The following is a 17,301-nucleotide window of genomic DNA, read 5'->3' on the forward strand; positions in this document are numbered from 1 at the left end:
ACAGACAGGTAAGCAGATCCTGCTCCACATGTGACACCTGTCGTGTTGCGCATGTTATGGCAAAACCAGTAATAAGTCTAATTCGGTTGGTCTAAATCATGAAAAGAGAAGGGGAATGTAGTTACAATGTAAGGAAAATCTCCGATAAGTATACTACCGTCATTTGTCTTTTCACGAGCAAGTTCTTTCTGTATTCATGTTCGACGTTTAACATATCAAAGATCTTTTTACAGTATAATTTTTGTTCATTGATGCATGTCGTGCAGCGCCCTATAGTTGTTTACATCCTTTGTTCTATGGTATGTCCTTTGATTGTGCAATTTACATGTGGTCTCGAGCTTACTTAAAGTAGGGTATTCCAGATGCACATTCCGTTTCCGAGAAGCCACAATTATATGTTTATATAACCATTACATAGGATATTGAATGTTAAAATTTGTAAAAAAAACATGTTAAAATCGTCAAATAAAGCAAAATTTTTAATATTTGTCAATAAAATAAACTCTTAAGCAGATGTAAAATTAATAATGTGGTTCAAATGCATGTAAAACACGACATTTACAATTCCTTGTTAGTGTTAATGTAACTGTTAGTGACAGTGATTAAAAATAGAAGGCACGTACAGGCTATGATATAAAATTGATGAACAAAGGAACAATTTGCAAGCATCTGAAAGCTCCACAGACACCGAAGAAAAAAACAGGTATGGCGCTTTGTCAAAATATTATTTCATTTGGTACATTTCATTTGCACGTTTGAGTTTTTTCAAAACTTAGTTTAATTTAAGATCAAAATTGTATCCATTTCAATAATTTTTTTATAGGCATAAAGGTAAGAATTATTTCGAGTAAATTTCATAATTTATACATGGACAGAGCACATTTAACAGAATTATGTTCTTATTATTCAAAATACTCATTTTCATATAAAGACAATAACTTCCTAGTGTAGATTTTTTTGGGGAAAAATAAGAAATGTCATATTTTGTAGAAAAAAATATTTTGTTGAAAAAAAAATCATGTATTTCTTAGTTTTTAAGTAGTTCTGCACCATATCGACAGAAAAGAATTTTTAAAGTTGTTCAATTTATGTCAAATTTACCTTATTGCAAAACAAAATAAGAATCACTTTGTTTTGCTTTTTATACAACAATAGCAATTGTGGTATATAGTGTATCTAATCATTAAGGAGGAGTGTCGTAACGTTACGTTAAATATGCAACAAAAAGGCTAAGATAAACAACAATGATAACAAAACGATATGGTATTTATGGTAAATTTTCGACTTTGTAAGAATTATCGATGAATTAAAACTTCAATATTTCTTTCTTTGTTATAGGCATGATGATGAATAGTTGCATAAGATTATTTGCTCTGCTACTTACAATTTCTCTGACTCATGCCAGTGGTGTAGTTGGCAGCACCGGAGGAGGTTTGTTATAATTATTACGTAATTGAAACAATACATTGATTCTGTAAAGATAAAATTCAAGATTTACATTGTAAGATAAGAAAGTAGACCCTGCATTTCGTACTCCGGGTATGACTTAAAAGAGATATAGGCAATACATATATATGATATTGAATCAACCTCTCATAGCCATCATTTAAATCTTCCTGTTTGTTTACTATAAATATACGGGAGTCTGCACCATATATGTGTGTACTTATAGATTACCATTGGTCACCTCAACGAGATTGTTTTTTTTACGCTTGAGCCGGGACGACGAAAGCTAGAAAAGCAATCGAGTTGAGATGACCAATGATAATCTGTTTATCGCTATGTTACCTATGACCAAGTTGTAAATTTCATATCAATTTTATTAGCAACGCCATGTGCCTCCTTAGTTTCTTGCGATAAGTTTCCATCTCAAGCGAGTAGTATGATATGAAAAATTATCACAAAAAAAGATCAAAGAAAAAATGCACAAAATAGCGATTAGTCTAGTTAATCAAATATTCTTTGTGTTATAGTTGTTACACATTTTTTTTTTAATTTTTTATACAAAACATATGGATTGCTTATTCAAACGTTAAAGCCAGATTTTATGAATGCAAAAAATGCGTCTTGTTATGTTTCACTATGAAAGGAACTCGCATTCGAATATCTGATACACCTATATTTGTCTATCCAGTTTGGAAATTGAAATTATGTAAATGCACGCAATATTTCAAATTCTAGTCTCAAAACAAAAAGTAAATCACTATTTAATCTAAAAAATGAAGGGCGATGTGTTTGATTAACTGACACCAGTAACTTTCAAAACCAAATATTTAAAATCCACGACAATAGGTATATGATATAAAAAAAAACACAAAAAAAAACTAAAAGTAAAGGTAAAATACACCTAACGTCAATTTTGCCCAAGAAAGTTAAAACCAAAGTATCTTAGTATCTTAATAAATTATCAATTTGTACGTGAAAGATAAAGGAAAGTTTTTTTATAAATTATGTCACAGCACTGACTATTCGTCTGATGGTATTATCGGGGGACTAATATATATTAAAGATTAAATAAATTATATATCTTTATTAGTTATGCTCAATCGCATCTAATAAACCTATATGAGCTTATTTTTAGAATATTTTACAGACTGTAATCTAATACACTGTATGATTTTAATATTGCAGCCGCTAGTCTAGCAAGAAGAAACGTTGGTGTTCAACTTATTGGTGGTACTGGAATATCCGCTACTCTGACTGGAAGTGGTGCTAGTCAATCAATCACACTCAGTATCAATGCATACCTCAGATTGATATACTATGTATCCGCTCTTGAAAAAGTTTGCTACAATGCTATCCAAGGGGGTTGGATGCCTAGCGGATTAATCGGTGGTCTTGGTTCTGGATTCACTGGTCAATTGGGTGGTGGAATTGCCGGACAGTTAGGAGGGTTTGGAGGTCTTGGTTCTGGATTCACTGGTCAATTGGGTGGTGGAATTGCCGGACAGTTAGGAGGGTTTGGAGGTCTTGGTTCTGGATTCACTGGTCAATTGGGTGGTGGAATTGCCGGACAGTTAGGAGGGTTTGGAGGTCTTGGTTCTGGATTCACTGGTCAATTTGGTGGTGGAATTGCCGGGCAGTTAGGAGGGTTTGGAGGTCTTGGTGTGGGAGGATTAACAGGAAGTTTGGGTGGTGGAATATCTGGTGGATTCGGCAGTGGGTTTGCTGGTAGAACTAGTGGATTTGGAAGTTCAAGTCTCTCAGGTAAATATAGAAAATTATAGTCAATAGTCAAAAAATATTATAGGATTTACACAATTAGGAATTAAACGCTATTCAAGAAAATATTCTAATATGTTTTGCTAGAAATCGATTCAAATCTGTAATCTAAATAAAGAAATATCTATCTATCTAAAGTTATGTTCTGCCATACTTAAGTTTTACATATTTGATGTATTGTAAATGTCAAGATTTTATGTACTGCAATGAAACATAAAACTATGAAGCAAACGATATCAACTTATACTGTTTAATGATACCTGAATTATAGCGCACATAATTGGGTTGTTCAAGCACCCATGCATGTCCCTCCAAATAAAACAATAAAAAATATCTATGACATTTAAGTTTTAAGGTAAGTTTGTGACAAAAACATACTTTTATTAAGATTTATGATATATGTGATGCTTAAGATATGGTCTTCGATATTTTGGAAGATATTGGCATATATCTAAAAATATCTTAAAGATTCATTCATCGCAACTAGGATAAAAATCAGCAGAGAAAATCCTCATTCTGATTAAACAAGTATGCATTCTGTAAATCTAATGATATCTCTTCTTTTGATTAATGTGTTTTGTTTGGGTGTTTCCTTCTGTCAGTTGTTATAGACTAAATAAATTTGCATTTTACAGGTTCCCTTCAAGGAAATTTAAGAGCTGGAATAGGTAGTGGGGCAATTGCAAAAGGTATGAATATGAACCTGGGATTATCAAACATTTAAACTTAATCTTTTTAATTTTTTACTATGGATATCACTTTTAATTTAATATATACAAGTGAACATAAAATTAGAGATACTACCGACACAGATAAATCTGCTTCATATTTAGACCTTTTTCTCGAAATGACTACTGATGGTAGGTTAAATACCAACATTTAAGACAGACGCGATATTTTTATTTTCCTATAGTCACCTTTCCATGTCTGTGTAGCTACATCCCAGCGGCACCAGCATATGGAGTATATGTGTCTCAATTGATACGTGACTCTATATCTAGCTCAATACGTTGATTTTGTTGAACGAGGAATACTGCTTCCTCATAAGTTGCGAAGACAGGGCTATGAATCAATCAAATTAAGGTCATTACTCCAGAAATTTTACGGTCGCCATCATGAGCTGATTGCCATTATCAAAATTGTGTCAGAAATCATATCTGATATTTTCCTCGGTCATAATAACCTTTCATTATTACAAAACTGAACAAAGAAATAACACGACGGATGCAGTATACGGGGTAGGAAATACTTACTCTACCGGAGCACCTGGTTTCACTTCCGGTTGAGTGGAGTTCGTGTTGTTACTTATTTATTATTTGTAACTGTTGATGTAAAATGTCTTTTGGTTTTATTAGTCTTTGGTTACGCCTTGGTTTTGATTGTTATTGTCTTATAAACACATTTAGTTTTACAAAACTTTGAATTGTTTCGAAAAACTAAGGATTTTCTTATCCCAGGCATAAAGAACCTAAGCCGTATTTGGAACAACTTTTTTGAATTTTGAATCCTAAATGCTCTTCAACTTTTTACTTGTTTTGCTTGATAAATATTTTGATATGAGCGTCACTGATGAGTCTTATGTAGACGAAACGCGCGTCTGACGTACTAAATTATAATCCTGGTACCTTTGATAATTATGTATTAAAGGAAATAGATCAGAATTAGAATGTTCTATAAGAAAGCTCCTATAAATCTCAACTCTTCACCTTATATAAGGTATAGATAATTTAGTATGTTGAACTTTTTTTTTAAATGATTAAGGTGAATATGAAGTTAAATTATATTAAAACATTTCAAATATCGCTAGCTACAATTATTGTTGGTACATGTAGCTGAAACGAAATTTAAAAGAAATATATGTGTTGCTGTTTCTTAAGGTTACTATAGACTAAACATTTCGTTTTACAGGTGCTGCATACTAAATATATATTGACTAGACGCTAAAAATGGATGAACAGATATCCTCATATCCTGATCTTCTTGGTGACTGTTATTATTTATAAAATAAACTTATTCTTCTGAATCACAAAATTGTCTTTCAACTCCTTTCATCGCTTTCAACCTACTATTCAGCATGATTATGAGAAAATAACAGGAACACACTATATCAAAAAATGACTGCAAGTAACTTCAGTCTTAAGAACTTTTGTTACTTATGAAAGTTTTATGAATGCGAATTTAAATTCAAAACATCCAAGTATAAAGATACAGAGATGGGATGTGTGCTCTTAGTAGACATAAGTACAAATAAGTGTGATGTCGAGGTGTCTAAACTTGCATTCATGCCATCGAAAAGTCTCATACAGTGGTATAAAAACAAAAATCTTTTAACTTTATGGCACTTAGATTAGTTTGTCTGTTTGGTTTTTTTTTGTGTTTACCAATATTAGATAAAGGCAACAGTAGTATACCGCTGTTCAAAACTCATAAATCCATGGACAAAAAACTAAATCGGGGTATCAAACTAAAACCGAGGGAAACGCATTAAATATAAGAGGAGAACAACAACACAACACTGAAATGTAACACACACAGAAACGGACCAAGCATCAGACAAAATCCCACGAGAATAACAAATATAACATCAAAACCAAATACATGAATTTGGGATAGACAAGTACCATCACACGTCTTATCGCAATGTGAATTTACACTAAAAAATAAGAGAAAACAAACGACGCAACGTTAAAATGTAACACACACAGAAACGAACAATAATATAACAATGGCCATCTTCCTGACTTGGTACAGGACATCTTTAAAGGAAAAAACTGATGGGTTGAACCTGGTTTTGTGGCATGCCAAACCTCGAACTTTAATGGCAATGTTAAATATAACATTACAATGACAACATAATATAACAGGACTACAATACATATAAATAGGAGAACATATTAGACAAAGAAATACATGATTAATAGATAACAAAAGGCATCAGGTTTAAAATTCAATACGCCAGAAACGCGCCTCGTCCACACAAGACTAGACGACACAAGACGCCAAGATATAAAAGATCGAAAATGAAAAAAGGGTACAAAGTTGTACAGCACTGAAGATCAAAAGTTGAAAAAGGTTGGGTCAAATACGGCTATGTTTTTATGCTTGGGATAAGAACATCCTTATTTTTTAGAACAATTAAAGCTATTGCAAACAGTAAATTTTATCAAATGAATATAAAACAAATATACATAATGAAACTGAAGTGTTAACTAGTTACAGAAAACTAAACCCGAATACATAATGCTAAGATCAACACAGAATAGACACATCCTATTCAGTCCGGGCCTCAACGCAATAAATCATGAAAATGACGTCATGAAGGCACAACAAATACGTTACATTTGAATTTATGTAATTTCTGAAACAGCGCAAAAATGACGTCACAGATGAAAAACTATAATTCAAAAGTAAGATGGAATTAGGATAGATTTAAGATTATATTAGAACTAAATACAGATATTACATTTAAACATAATGCATACTGCAATACTTATTAATAGCAATTAACTATAATATACATATATATTACGGATTACAAATGTGTCGAGGTTTGTGATTGGATAAAAACACAGAGATGTCAGTATATATTCAGGAAACTGCCGGGGTATATACGACGTTTTTTATCCCCAATTGGAACCTCAAAAACGTCATCATAACACCGGTTACTATGTGACGTAGTCAAAAGCTATCAGACTGTCAGAGGCTCACAGAGGGCAAATAATGACGTGTTTCAGTCAATAATACAATTTTTTTTTATACAAAATCACGCAATAAACGCTTTTGATACTTAAATTTAATGTTAAAAGTGTTATTATCAATTATTTCATACACGATAAAATTATGTTCACACTAAATTAGAAAATCCTTCACGTATGCCGAACATATCAGGTTAGATTTTTTAATCAGGGCTTCGGCTCAGGGGATATAAACTCTAACCGGGAATGTCACAGTATATACCCTGTCTGAGACCTGAATAACATATAATATATATATGTCCAGTTTGTTATGAATCCAACTTCAAACGTAAATTATCGTACAGATTACGTTGAACAAAATTAAATTTAATAAATGAAGCGGTGATTAATTTTTCTTCCCAAAACACATAAATATAATAAAAAAAGACGTCAACACATTTGACAAAAACCGATGAGAATTACAAATATAACATTAAACATATAAAATAAATACATGAGTTTGGGATAGACAAGTACCGTAACACGTCTTATAGTAATGCGAATTCACATTCAGCAAAACAGTCACAATCGGGAATAAGTCACGTTTGGTAATTAAAATATAAGACGACACACTCTTGTATATCAAGTTCTTATAGTGTGAACAAGCACGTGAATAACGTATCAATTGTGATATGCAAACACCATACGAACGTTGGAACTGTGATCATTAATAAGCTCAACCAAAATGCTTCCAAAGCCAATTCAAAACATTTGAAAAACAATTATATATACACTCTAGACAAAAGACATGTGGAAACGATAAACACATCAAAACAAGTGTTGTACATGTCCTTATATAATAAAACTAATGTTTATTTGACATTGACCCAAGCGCACCGGGAAAGAGTATTATACAAAAGGCATAAATATTTAGTGCCTCAGTGAGATGTCTCTTCAGATAAGTTAAGCACATAGTTAACTTTTATGTATACGTCAAATCATATTGGATATAGAAGACGTAAGAAGCCTCATTACTAATTCGAAATAACTTAAGCTTTATATAACTCATAAGCGTTTTTGTAAGAATAACACTACATGAATCATAGGTGTGGTATGATCTGCTTACCCATCCGTAGCACCTTAGATCACCTCAAACTGTCGGTGGGGATTATGTTGTTCAGTCTTTAGTTTTTTATGTTGTGTTTTGTGTACTGTGTGTTTTTCTTTTTAGCCATGGTAATGTCAGTTTATTTTCAGTTCAGTCAACCATTTTCTACATAAGGAAATGCCTGTTTTAATTAAGGAATGGGCAGGTATTTTAAATTTGAATGACGTCTTTGAGCTTCTAATTTACCAATTAGATAAGGGACTTTTTTTAATTTAAAAGTAGTTTTGTATCCGTAATTTTGAATGTTGAAAAATATCTTTCATAATTAAAGTCAACAGAAATTAACCGCTATCGAAAAGTAAGTACTCGATTAAGAAAAAACATAGCCATGTAACAAACTTAAACTGAGAGAAAACTATCAATTTTGAGAGGAAAACAGCGGAAACAGAAATCCTGAACTACAACAAATGCAAATACCAACATACATTGAAGAGGACTATTGTATAGATAACAACTGTCATATTTATTTAATGAAAAATAATTAGTCTAACTTGGTTGTATGGCTAGCCAAACCTCATGCTTATCTACTTATGTGAACAAATAGGAGCCTGTAAATTCAGTGGTTGTCGTTTGTGTATGTATTACATATTTGTTTTTCGTTTATTTTTCTACATTAATAAGGCCGTTAGTTTTCTCGTTTGAATTGTTTTTCATTGTGTTATTGGGGCCTTGTATAGCTGACTATGCAGTATGGGCTTTGCTCATGTTTGAACGCCGTACGGTGACCTATAGTTGTTAATGTCTGTGTCATTTTGGTCTTTAGCGGATTTTTGTCTTTAGCGGATAGTTGTCTCATTGTCAATCATACCACATACTTTTTTATATGAATACTGCTAAAGATAACACTACTAGTATGTTATAGGAATACAATACAAACAATCGCCAGAACTTCCAGCACAGAGAAACACAGACATAAATCATAAAAATGATAGTACGTTACAACATGTAAAACAAAACATTATAACGGACACCTCCAATGACAGCACATTAGGACATCACAGACGAAATATAATCTGCGCGTCACACGAATCGATCAACGTCACAAAAAGTGACATTTCTTTTCTGACGATAATATTTTCTCAGGTGAATTTCTAAAAAAAAAAAATGTATCTTATTTATAATGTTTATAAAGACGTAAAAGAACATTTAAATGGGATTGGGGTTGTAATAAGGGTGCTATTTTATGTATCGTCAAACGTTTACAAGACTATTAAAATAGTACTGTGTTTGTTTTGGTGTGATTATGAATACATTTTTACGAAAAAAGAGAAACATCGACATTTAAAAGGACAAGTAAATTAGTCAGTGCAATTGATTATTTCAAGCAGTGATTTAAAAGACTAGGGTAGACGTCAACCATAATTCTGATTGTCCAGTATATAAAAAATTTGCAGTAACTTTGTAGTGATAATACTCCAGTTGTTGATGTTAAATCTATCTACAGTGTCCAGTGCACAAATCGAATTGAAATAATGCTATTTCTGTATATAAGAGTCCATGAATTTTTTTGCACGATCTCTGAGGACATGCACTTGGCCCAAAATATGTTTATTAAACAATAATGGCATAGATAAAAATCATGGAGCCAACACTTATCCATCAGATTAAATACCTTTACATATTGCCAATAACTTGCTGGGTTATGTAAATAACAAAATGTATTAATCTATGAATATATTACTAGTAATGGAAAAGAAAGTATTTGAACTGGCATTTTCGTGGAATAAATAAGTATTGCTGACAAAAAGATCATCATATATAGACATGAACATAAAAAAAAAACCAGAAACATATCTATTGTTACTATTTTCATCACACTGTAGTCTATAAAGTCTGGTTACAGATATTAGAGACTTAAAGATAAATCACGGACAATTTAATGAAATAAACAATTTAAAGAGAACTTATACATAATCAGTTAAATACAAATTTGAAATTTAAACATGTTCATCAGATGATTAGTTCGAATTGATTGTGTTTGTTGCATGGCTCCTTTTACTGCTTAAACATTTTCATGAATATCCACATGGATGCTACAAGCATAACTGACATCGTCATAGAATCTGAAACAAAATAAAATTGTATTTATTATATCAAAACTTTTTTCTCAAGATTTTTTTTATTTTAAAAGACAACATTCTCCTGAATATATGCACGAACATGATGAAAGTTATTACAACATTGTTGAAAATAAGCGTCAATTTTTCATACTACAATATCAAACATAACTTCAAACAAGTAAAGCTTTAATGTGTATACTTTTATATCCTTTGCTTTAATTTTATGTATTTTGGCGTTTCTGATGGGGTAAATCAAGAAAGGCTTATCGGAAGCACCAGAATTATAAAGCGATATATTTATTTTTTACGCTAAGTGTCGCATTAGAGCACTAGTTTATCTGCCACTGACTGTTTTATATGGACACAGTGTTAGGGATATGGTCACTTACCTGCTCCTGAACATGTTGTTATACAACCAGCATGTGTAAGATCTTCGTCACTACCATCAGAACAATCAACAGCTCCATCACACCTTTTTGCACTGGTTACACAAGTCACTAAACCGGATACGCAGCCATAGTTATCGGCACCACAATTCTATAAAAATACAAAAATATGATTCATGAATTTAATTTTCTTTAAATAGTAAATTTATTGTTATTTCTAAAATGGCTTAGAATAATCTCCATATTCGTAAATCAGGCAAAAATAGTTTCTCCAATATACGCATCGGTTTGTTTAATTATGAAGATCATGAAAATAAAAGCCGTTGTAGAGGTGACGCACTATCATTTAGCTCGATCTTTGAAATCGTAATACTACCATTATATCATGAAAGATGAAGTTGAAAGAAAAAACGCTTGATTATACATATTAAGGATCAATCTGTAATACTGATTGATTGTCAAATATTAGTATCACCAACGTATTTTGTGAGAAATATTCTCCGTTTATTTATTATCTTTTAAATCTCATAGCTCTGTCTTTGATTTGTGTATACATAAGTATATTAGATACAAAGTACGATCCGTTGAACAATAATATCTATTGTCAATTCAAAATTTAACCTTATCTAAGTTTCCAAGTTGATTGGGATAACAAGTTGAAGTCCAGCAACTGTTACTTTCTGAATCGTCACCAGCACAGTCCGTTCCACCACCAGATGCCGCTGGGTTGTCACATTGTCTTGTCCGGGTGTATTGTCCATTACCACATGTCACTGAACATGCTCCATAAGCAGACCATGATCCCCAGTTTCCATTGACTGAAATTATGTTTTTTATTCGAAAAATAAATAGAAGGCATATTTCTATTTCTATTCAAAATCACTTTGGCTCGTAATAATCAATATAAAAAAATAAGTACCGAGCAATTTCTCAAAAGCATCTTAGTGTGTGGCATACTATCAATTCAAATCATTAGACAATCAGTCTTTCTTTATAAATCACATGTAAACACTGTACCTTGTAATAAAAGTTGAACTTAATGAGAGAGATGCATATCGTAAATTGTATCACATTTCTAAATTACAATTTGCAGCCACGTTTTATACTTTTTTACGAACTCAGTACATGTCAGAAGACCAGTTTTCAACATGTACATTTAAAGTTTAAATATAGTCTCATTGGAGGGCGCGATATATTATAATTTTATTTATGTATGTAAAATTATATGTATATATAGCATGATTCCTAACAACAAAACATAACAAGCAAGAAGACTATCTGCCTTATTTGTGAAAAAAATAATAAACGAAAACACAAATATAATATACAACAACAAACTTACAATGTACAACCACTGAATTACGGGAGCTGGAATTGAAAATGGCGCTTTCAGAATGTGGCGAGGTTAAATTTCTGGCGCCAAACCCTTCGCTAACAAGGGCCAGTGGTGTCGGAGTATAGCATGTGTTTTGTCTAAAGTTATGGGACTTTATTTCACATAATTTTGCATTTCGAGGTCATGTCGGGGCCTTATATACATGTGTAGCTGTCTATGGGTATCGTACCATACAATGACCGATATCTGATTACAAACACGTAACTTGGACTCTGATAAAGAGTTATCCAATTGGTAATCAAACCACATCGATTATTTTATGTAGTGTCCTTAAAGAAATATTAAAATCAGAAATGTCCCTTCTAAAAGAAAACATGAAATACTTACCAACTTGAGCTTTTGACAATTCCACCAAAGCGAATGCTGTTACAACAAATATTAACCGACTCATATCTGGAACTGTAGAGATTAATTCGTTATTTGGCTTTTTTGAAATTTTCTGTTGCTTTATATAAAAACGGCACGCACTTTGATATCTTCCTATTGTATTGCTACTTGTTTCTGTATACTATTGGCATTTTATTGGATTCGTCTGTTGATTTACATGAACCGAAACTTTAAATTATACTATTCATTCCAGACTTTTAATTTAAGATCTAATTTCTTAAGGAATTTCTTTAAGAAATTAGATCTTAAATTAAAAGTCTGGAATGAATAGTATAATTTAAAGTTTCGGTTCATGTAAATCAACAGACGAATCCAATCATAATATTTAATGTTTAGATAAATACACAATATGATATTCAACCGCAAAAATGCATACGTTAGAATAATATTTACTCAAAAAATAATATTTATAAATGTTATAAATATTTAGGCCGCGTATTTAATAATTTAGGTCTTAAGCGGATTAAGTCCACCTGTCCCGTTTACAGTAATTTCAACTGTCACGATTGGTATCAAACCATAGATTTAAACTGCCCTTTATTGACAAAGTTGAAACACTGAACCACTAAGGTCATTTTTAAGCAAAATAAGTTTTGCTTCTTCGGCGACCAATGCAATAGCTCTTTTTTTTACAATGTGGGACATTTTAATATACAAAATCTGCCATACAAATAAACCAAATGTAACCTAACTCTTTATTAGACATTAACCAAAGTTAATAAAGGTAACTCCCAACAGAGAATGACTGTTTGGTACAACTGATCATAGTTCAAAGCAATATACCAATAGATATAGGAAGATGTGGTGTGAGTGCCAATGAGACAACTCTCCATCCAAATAACAATTTAAAAATTAAACCATTATAGGTTAAAGTACGGCCTTCAACACGGAGCCTTGGCTCACACCGAACAATAAGCTATAAAGGGCCCCAAAATTACTAGTGTAAAACCATTCAAACGGGAAAACCAACGGTCTAATCTATATAAACAAAACGAGAAACGAGAAACACGTATATATTACATAAACAAACGACAACTACTGTACATCAGATTCCTGACTTAGGACAGGTGCAAACATTTGCAGCGGGATTAAACGTTTTAATGGGCCCAAACCTTCTCCCTTTTTCTGAAACAATAGCATAACATCACAACATATAAAAACATACGATAAAATATCAATTAGCAGACTTAACTCAATCAAAAAACGTATGATTACACAAAGAACGAATAAATTTGATCTGCGATATCTGAATACAAATGCACAGTTAATTAAATATTAGAGACAAACAGTCATGACCAAAAGGCTATCAAACAAATTCAAACACACTGAGAAATATTTAACCAATCAAAGCTGTAAGATATGTCAAAATTCATGTTCAGTCGGTTTACAAAACATGCAGCATATCATTTGTAGATCTGAAAACCGCTGAAAATAGTAAAAACACAAAAATACTGAACTCCGAGGAAAATTCAAAAAGGAAAATCAAAAATCAAAAGGCAAAATCAAAAGTCCAAACACATCAAACGAATGGATAACAACTGCCATATTCCTGACTTGGTACAGGCATTTTCGTATGTAGAAAATGGTGGTTTATAGCTAGCTAAACCTCTCACTTGTATGACAGTCGCATCAAATTCCATTACATTGTCAACGATGCATGAACAAAACAAACATACTCAAAGAGTAAAAATGTCAAAAATAGGGGTACAACAGTCAATATTGTGTTATCATCTTAATATCACTACATAAACAACAAATGTAACAAAGAAGCACAAAAAGGCATACATCAAATTTAACATTCTCATTTTGCTTTTCTTATACGGCTGAATTTATCTATTTAAAGTCTACCCATAAATGAAAGAAGGTTTTCATTACTGGTGTAAAATTACGCGTTTGAAATTTGCACAGGTAGACATAAAATAATTTTGTCGTATGACGGCATACATAAATGCAGACTCACGTAAAGTAGATAAAACAAAAAACAGACTTAACAGTAAAAATAATAAATAAAATAATGGTGTGGTTCAAAGTATGACGGGATACATAAGTACAGTTTCACGTCAAATACGGCTGAATTATCTCTGTAAAGTCTACCCATAAATGATAGAAGGTTTTCATTACTGGTGTAAAATTGCGCGTTTGAAATTCGTACAGGTAGACATAAAAATAATTTTGTCGTATGACGGCTTACATAAATGCAGACTCACGTAAAGTAGATATAACAAAAACCAGACTTAACAGTAAAAGTAATAATAATAAATAAAATAATGGTGTGGTTCAAAGTATGAAGGGATACATAAGAGAACAGATATTCATCATATCGTTACAGACCAAATTTCATATTCTCTCAATATAACAAAAGAGGCAACAAGTATTCTGTATGTACAAATACAGTATATCCCTACTCCGATCGTGTGGGTACATTTTGAATATTGAATTTCACTTCAATATTGAATTTCACTTCGATATTGAATTTCACTTCGATATTGAATTTCACTTTTATATTGAATTTCACTTCAATATTGAATTTCACTTCAATATTGAATTTCACTTTGAATTTCAATAAATTGATCATGATTTAGAAAGAACTCCTTTAGTTTTCTATGTAATGTAGCTCCTGCGTTTTCAATGTAATGTTGCTCCAGCATTTTCAGTGTAATGTTGCTTTTGCATTTACAAGCTTAAAAGACTTTTGAACTGCAAGTATTGTGCAAATATTTTCTAAATTCGAAACTCAAAACATGCATTGTAATAAGTATATAGACATATATTGATATAAGCCTTGATATATCATTTTATTTGCGTCGTTGGCAAAGTCAAGATCTGAAGATTTAATTTGTTAAGAAGCAACGTAGATAAAATATCTCTGTTTTTGTAACAACAATTTTGCCGTATTTTGGAATTTTGGGTCCTAAATGCTCTTATACTTTGTACTTGTTTGGCTTAATAACTATTTTGAACTCAGCGTCACTGATGAGTCTTATATAGACGAAATGCGTGTCTGTCGCACTAAATTATAATCCTTGTACCTTTGATAACTATTTTAAAGTACGATATATTTTCTGGTAGGATAGTCATTTTGATAGTGTAAGACATTACTCTTATTTTGTAACAGTGACCCAGTCATAGAGGTAATCTGCTTAACCGGTAATAAACATTTGTTGATTCACCTGTTTGTTAAAGTAGGATAGTTTAATAACTCATCAAATAATAACTTTTATCAATATTTGATATAAAAAAAATTAATGAAAATAGGACGAAATGGTATTAACATTTCACTGACTTATCTTTTCAAATTCAAATTTAAAATGAATTTCATGATTAAGGTCATGAACAATCCTTTTTTGTGAATAACTAAACTGATTAAAAACCAAATGCTTCAAAAACGAATAAACAAACCTTTTGATCGACAACAAAGTTCTTGAGTTTGATATATTTTCATAATTTCAGAGAGTTGGTATTTAAATAAGGTTGTACTTGTACAGTTTCTTCTGACTACTTTATTTTTGCACTCATTCGACCAGATTTAAACAGAATTTTCTCATAACCAAAAAAATCTGTAATTTAAATAAAGGATATGTTGGTGATAACACCTGCCACTCATTTACCAACCTTGCATCTCATAAAGCCATGTGAACTTGAGATAAGGGATAATACCGAAACTAGAATATCTTTAATATAACTTCATGGTTTCTGTAACAAACGCACTGATTTATACTTGTCACTAAGCAACAGAAGCATATCATCTGACTAGTCGTATATCTTTAAGCGTTTAAGAGTACTTGCTTCATTCATTTGGATATGCTATAAACACAAACACTGTTGCAACATATTTAAGATATGAAGATCGAAGCGATGCATCTGTGACTCAAGTCAGTAGGGATACGTTTTCGCGGTTTACATCTTTCGTCATAGGAAAAGTCGTCTAATTTGTATTTTACCGATTTTATCTTATCCCTTATCATATTTCTCTCATTTTTGGGTTTATGCAATTCCTTCAGTCAGTCTTGTTATCTTGATATATTATGGTATATCAACAACATGTGGGTGCAACCTAAACAACCATAACAGGTTACTAAGTAATCAAGCAACAATTAAGATTCGGCGTCTAAGACTGTGTGAGATACACCACAGACACACAACGTTAACACAAATGGCTAAATAAATCAAATATACATGTTCATATATTACGGCATAATACAAAACCCTAATCAGTTTAATTGAGTTCTGAGTAGGCATGCCAGTAACTGCAAATATATTTTTTTAATTTATGTATCATTTCCATTTTGCTTGGTTTCGTCTGTTTCCCATACATAATCGGAACCGGACTTATCTTAAACTGAGTTTTATTGCATGTATTGCAGTGAGTTTGTTTGTTCTACATTGGCTACAGGTATAGGGTAGGATTGAGATCTCACAAAACATATTAAACCCCACCGCAATTTTTCCTCTGACCTTTGTTACTCATGTACGTTTTGTTTTAAATTTTGGTTCATTTATATGTTTATGTGTTCATTGTGACGTTCATTTTCGCTGGACGACATTTTTTTGGCCTCTGGAAGAGGAATTCTTTCGCCGGATTGTTTTCTCATTGACATGTTCTCCGTTTCAATTCTCTGGGAATTTTTTTCAAATAAATTAACAAAATGATTATATCAAATAAGATATGACGTTTGTCCTCTTTCTTTTTAACTAGAGTATAAGGTAAGTTGAACTCTTTTCGACTTCTGTGCTGACCTGAATTATCATTGATATGGTTATATTTATAAATTAACTGTTTACAATCATTTGAATGTATAAATACTATGGCTTTTTCTACCCCTGGAATAGTTTACCTTATCTGTATTTTGAAAAACTTTTAGGAATGTTGGTCCCTAATGCCACTTCGTACTTTATTAGACCTTTTTAAACTTTTTGGATTCGAGCGTCACTGTTGAGTCTTTGTAGACGAAACGCGCTTCTGGTGTATATACAAAATTTAATCCTGGTAGCCATGATTAGTTTATTT

At 31.8% G+C, this 17,301-nt stretch overlaps 2 protein-coding genes across 2 annotated transcripts; one reads left to right on the forward strand and one right to left on the reverse strand.

Moving 5' to 3' along the window:
* The first annotated feature begins 642 nt into the window (after positions 1-642).
* Positions 643-3,946, forward strand: LOC134714397 (uncharacterized). The gene is made up of 4 exons (XM_063575639.1): positions 643-703; positions 1,339-1,431; positions 2,632-3,207; positions 3,858-3,946. The coding sequence occupies exons 1-4, from the start codon at positions 643-645 to the stop codon at positions 3,944-3,946; spliced, it is 819 nt and encodes a 272-aa protein (XP_063431709.1).
* A 6,040-nt stretch (positions 3,947-9,986) lies between these two features.
* LOC134713696 (adhesion G protein-coupled receptor B1-like) lies at positions 9,987-12,482 on the reverse strand. Its single transcript, XM_063574987.1, has 4 exons — positions 12,234-12,482; positions 11,132-11,328; positions 10,514-10,661; positions 9,987-10,127 (listed from the first exon to the last, which is right to left on the reverse strand). The coding sequence occupies exons 1-4, from the start codon at positions 12,295-12,297 to the stop codon at positions 10,060-10,062; spliced, it is 477 nt and encodes a 158-aa protein (XP_063431057.1). The 5' UTR covers positions 12,298-12,482; the 3' UTR covers positions 9,987-10,059.
* Between the last annotated feature and the right edge of the window lie 4,819 nt (positions 12,483-17,301).

This window comes from Mytilus trossulus, chromosome 4 (assembly GCF_036588685.1).
Source record: "Mytilus trossulus isolate FHL-02 chromosome 4, PNRI_Mtr1.1.1.hap1, whole genome shotgun sequence".
Taxonomy (NCBI): Eukaryota; Metazoa; Mollusca; class Bivalvia; order Mytilida; family Mytilidae; genus Mytilus; species Mytilus trossulus.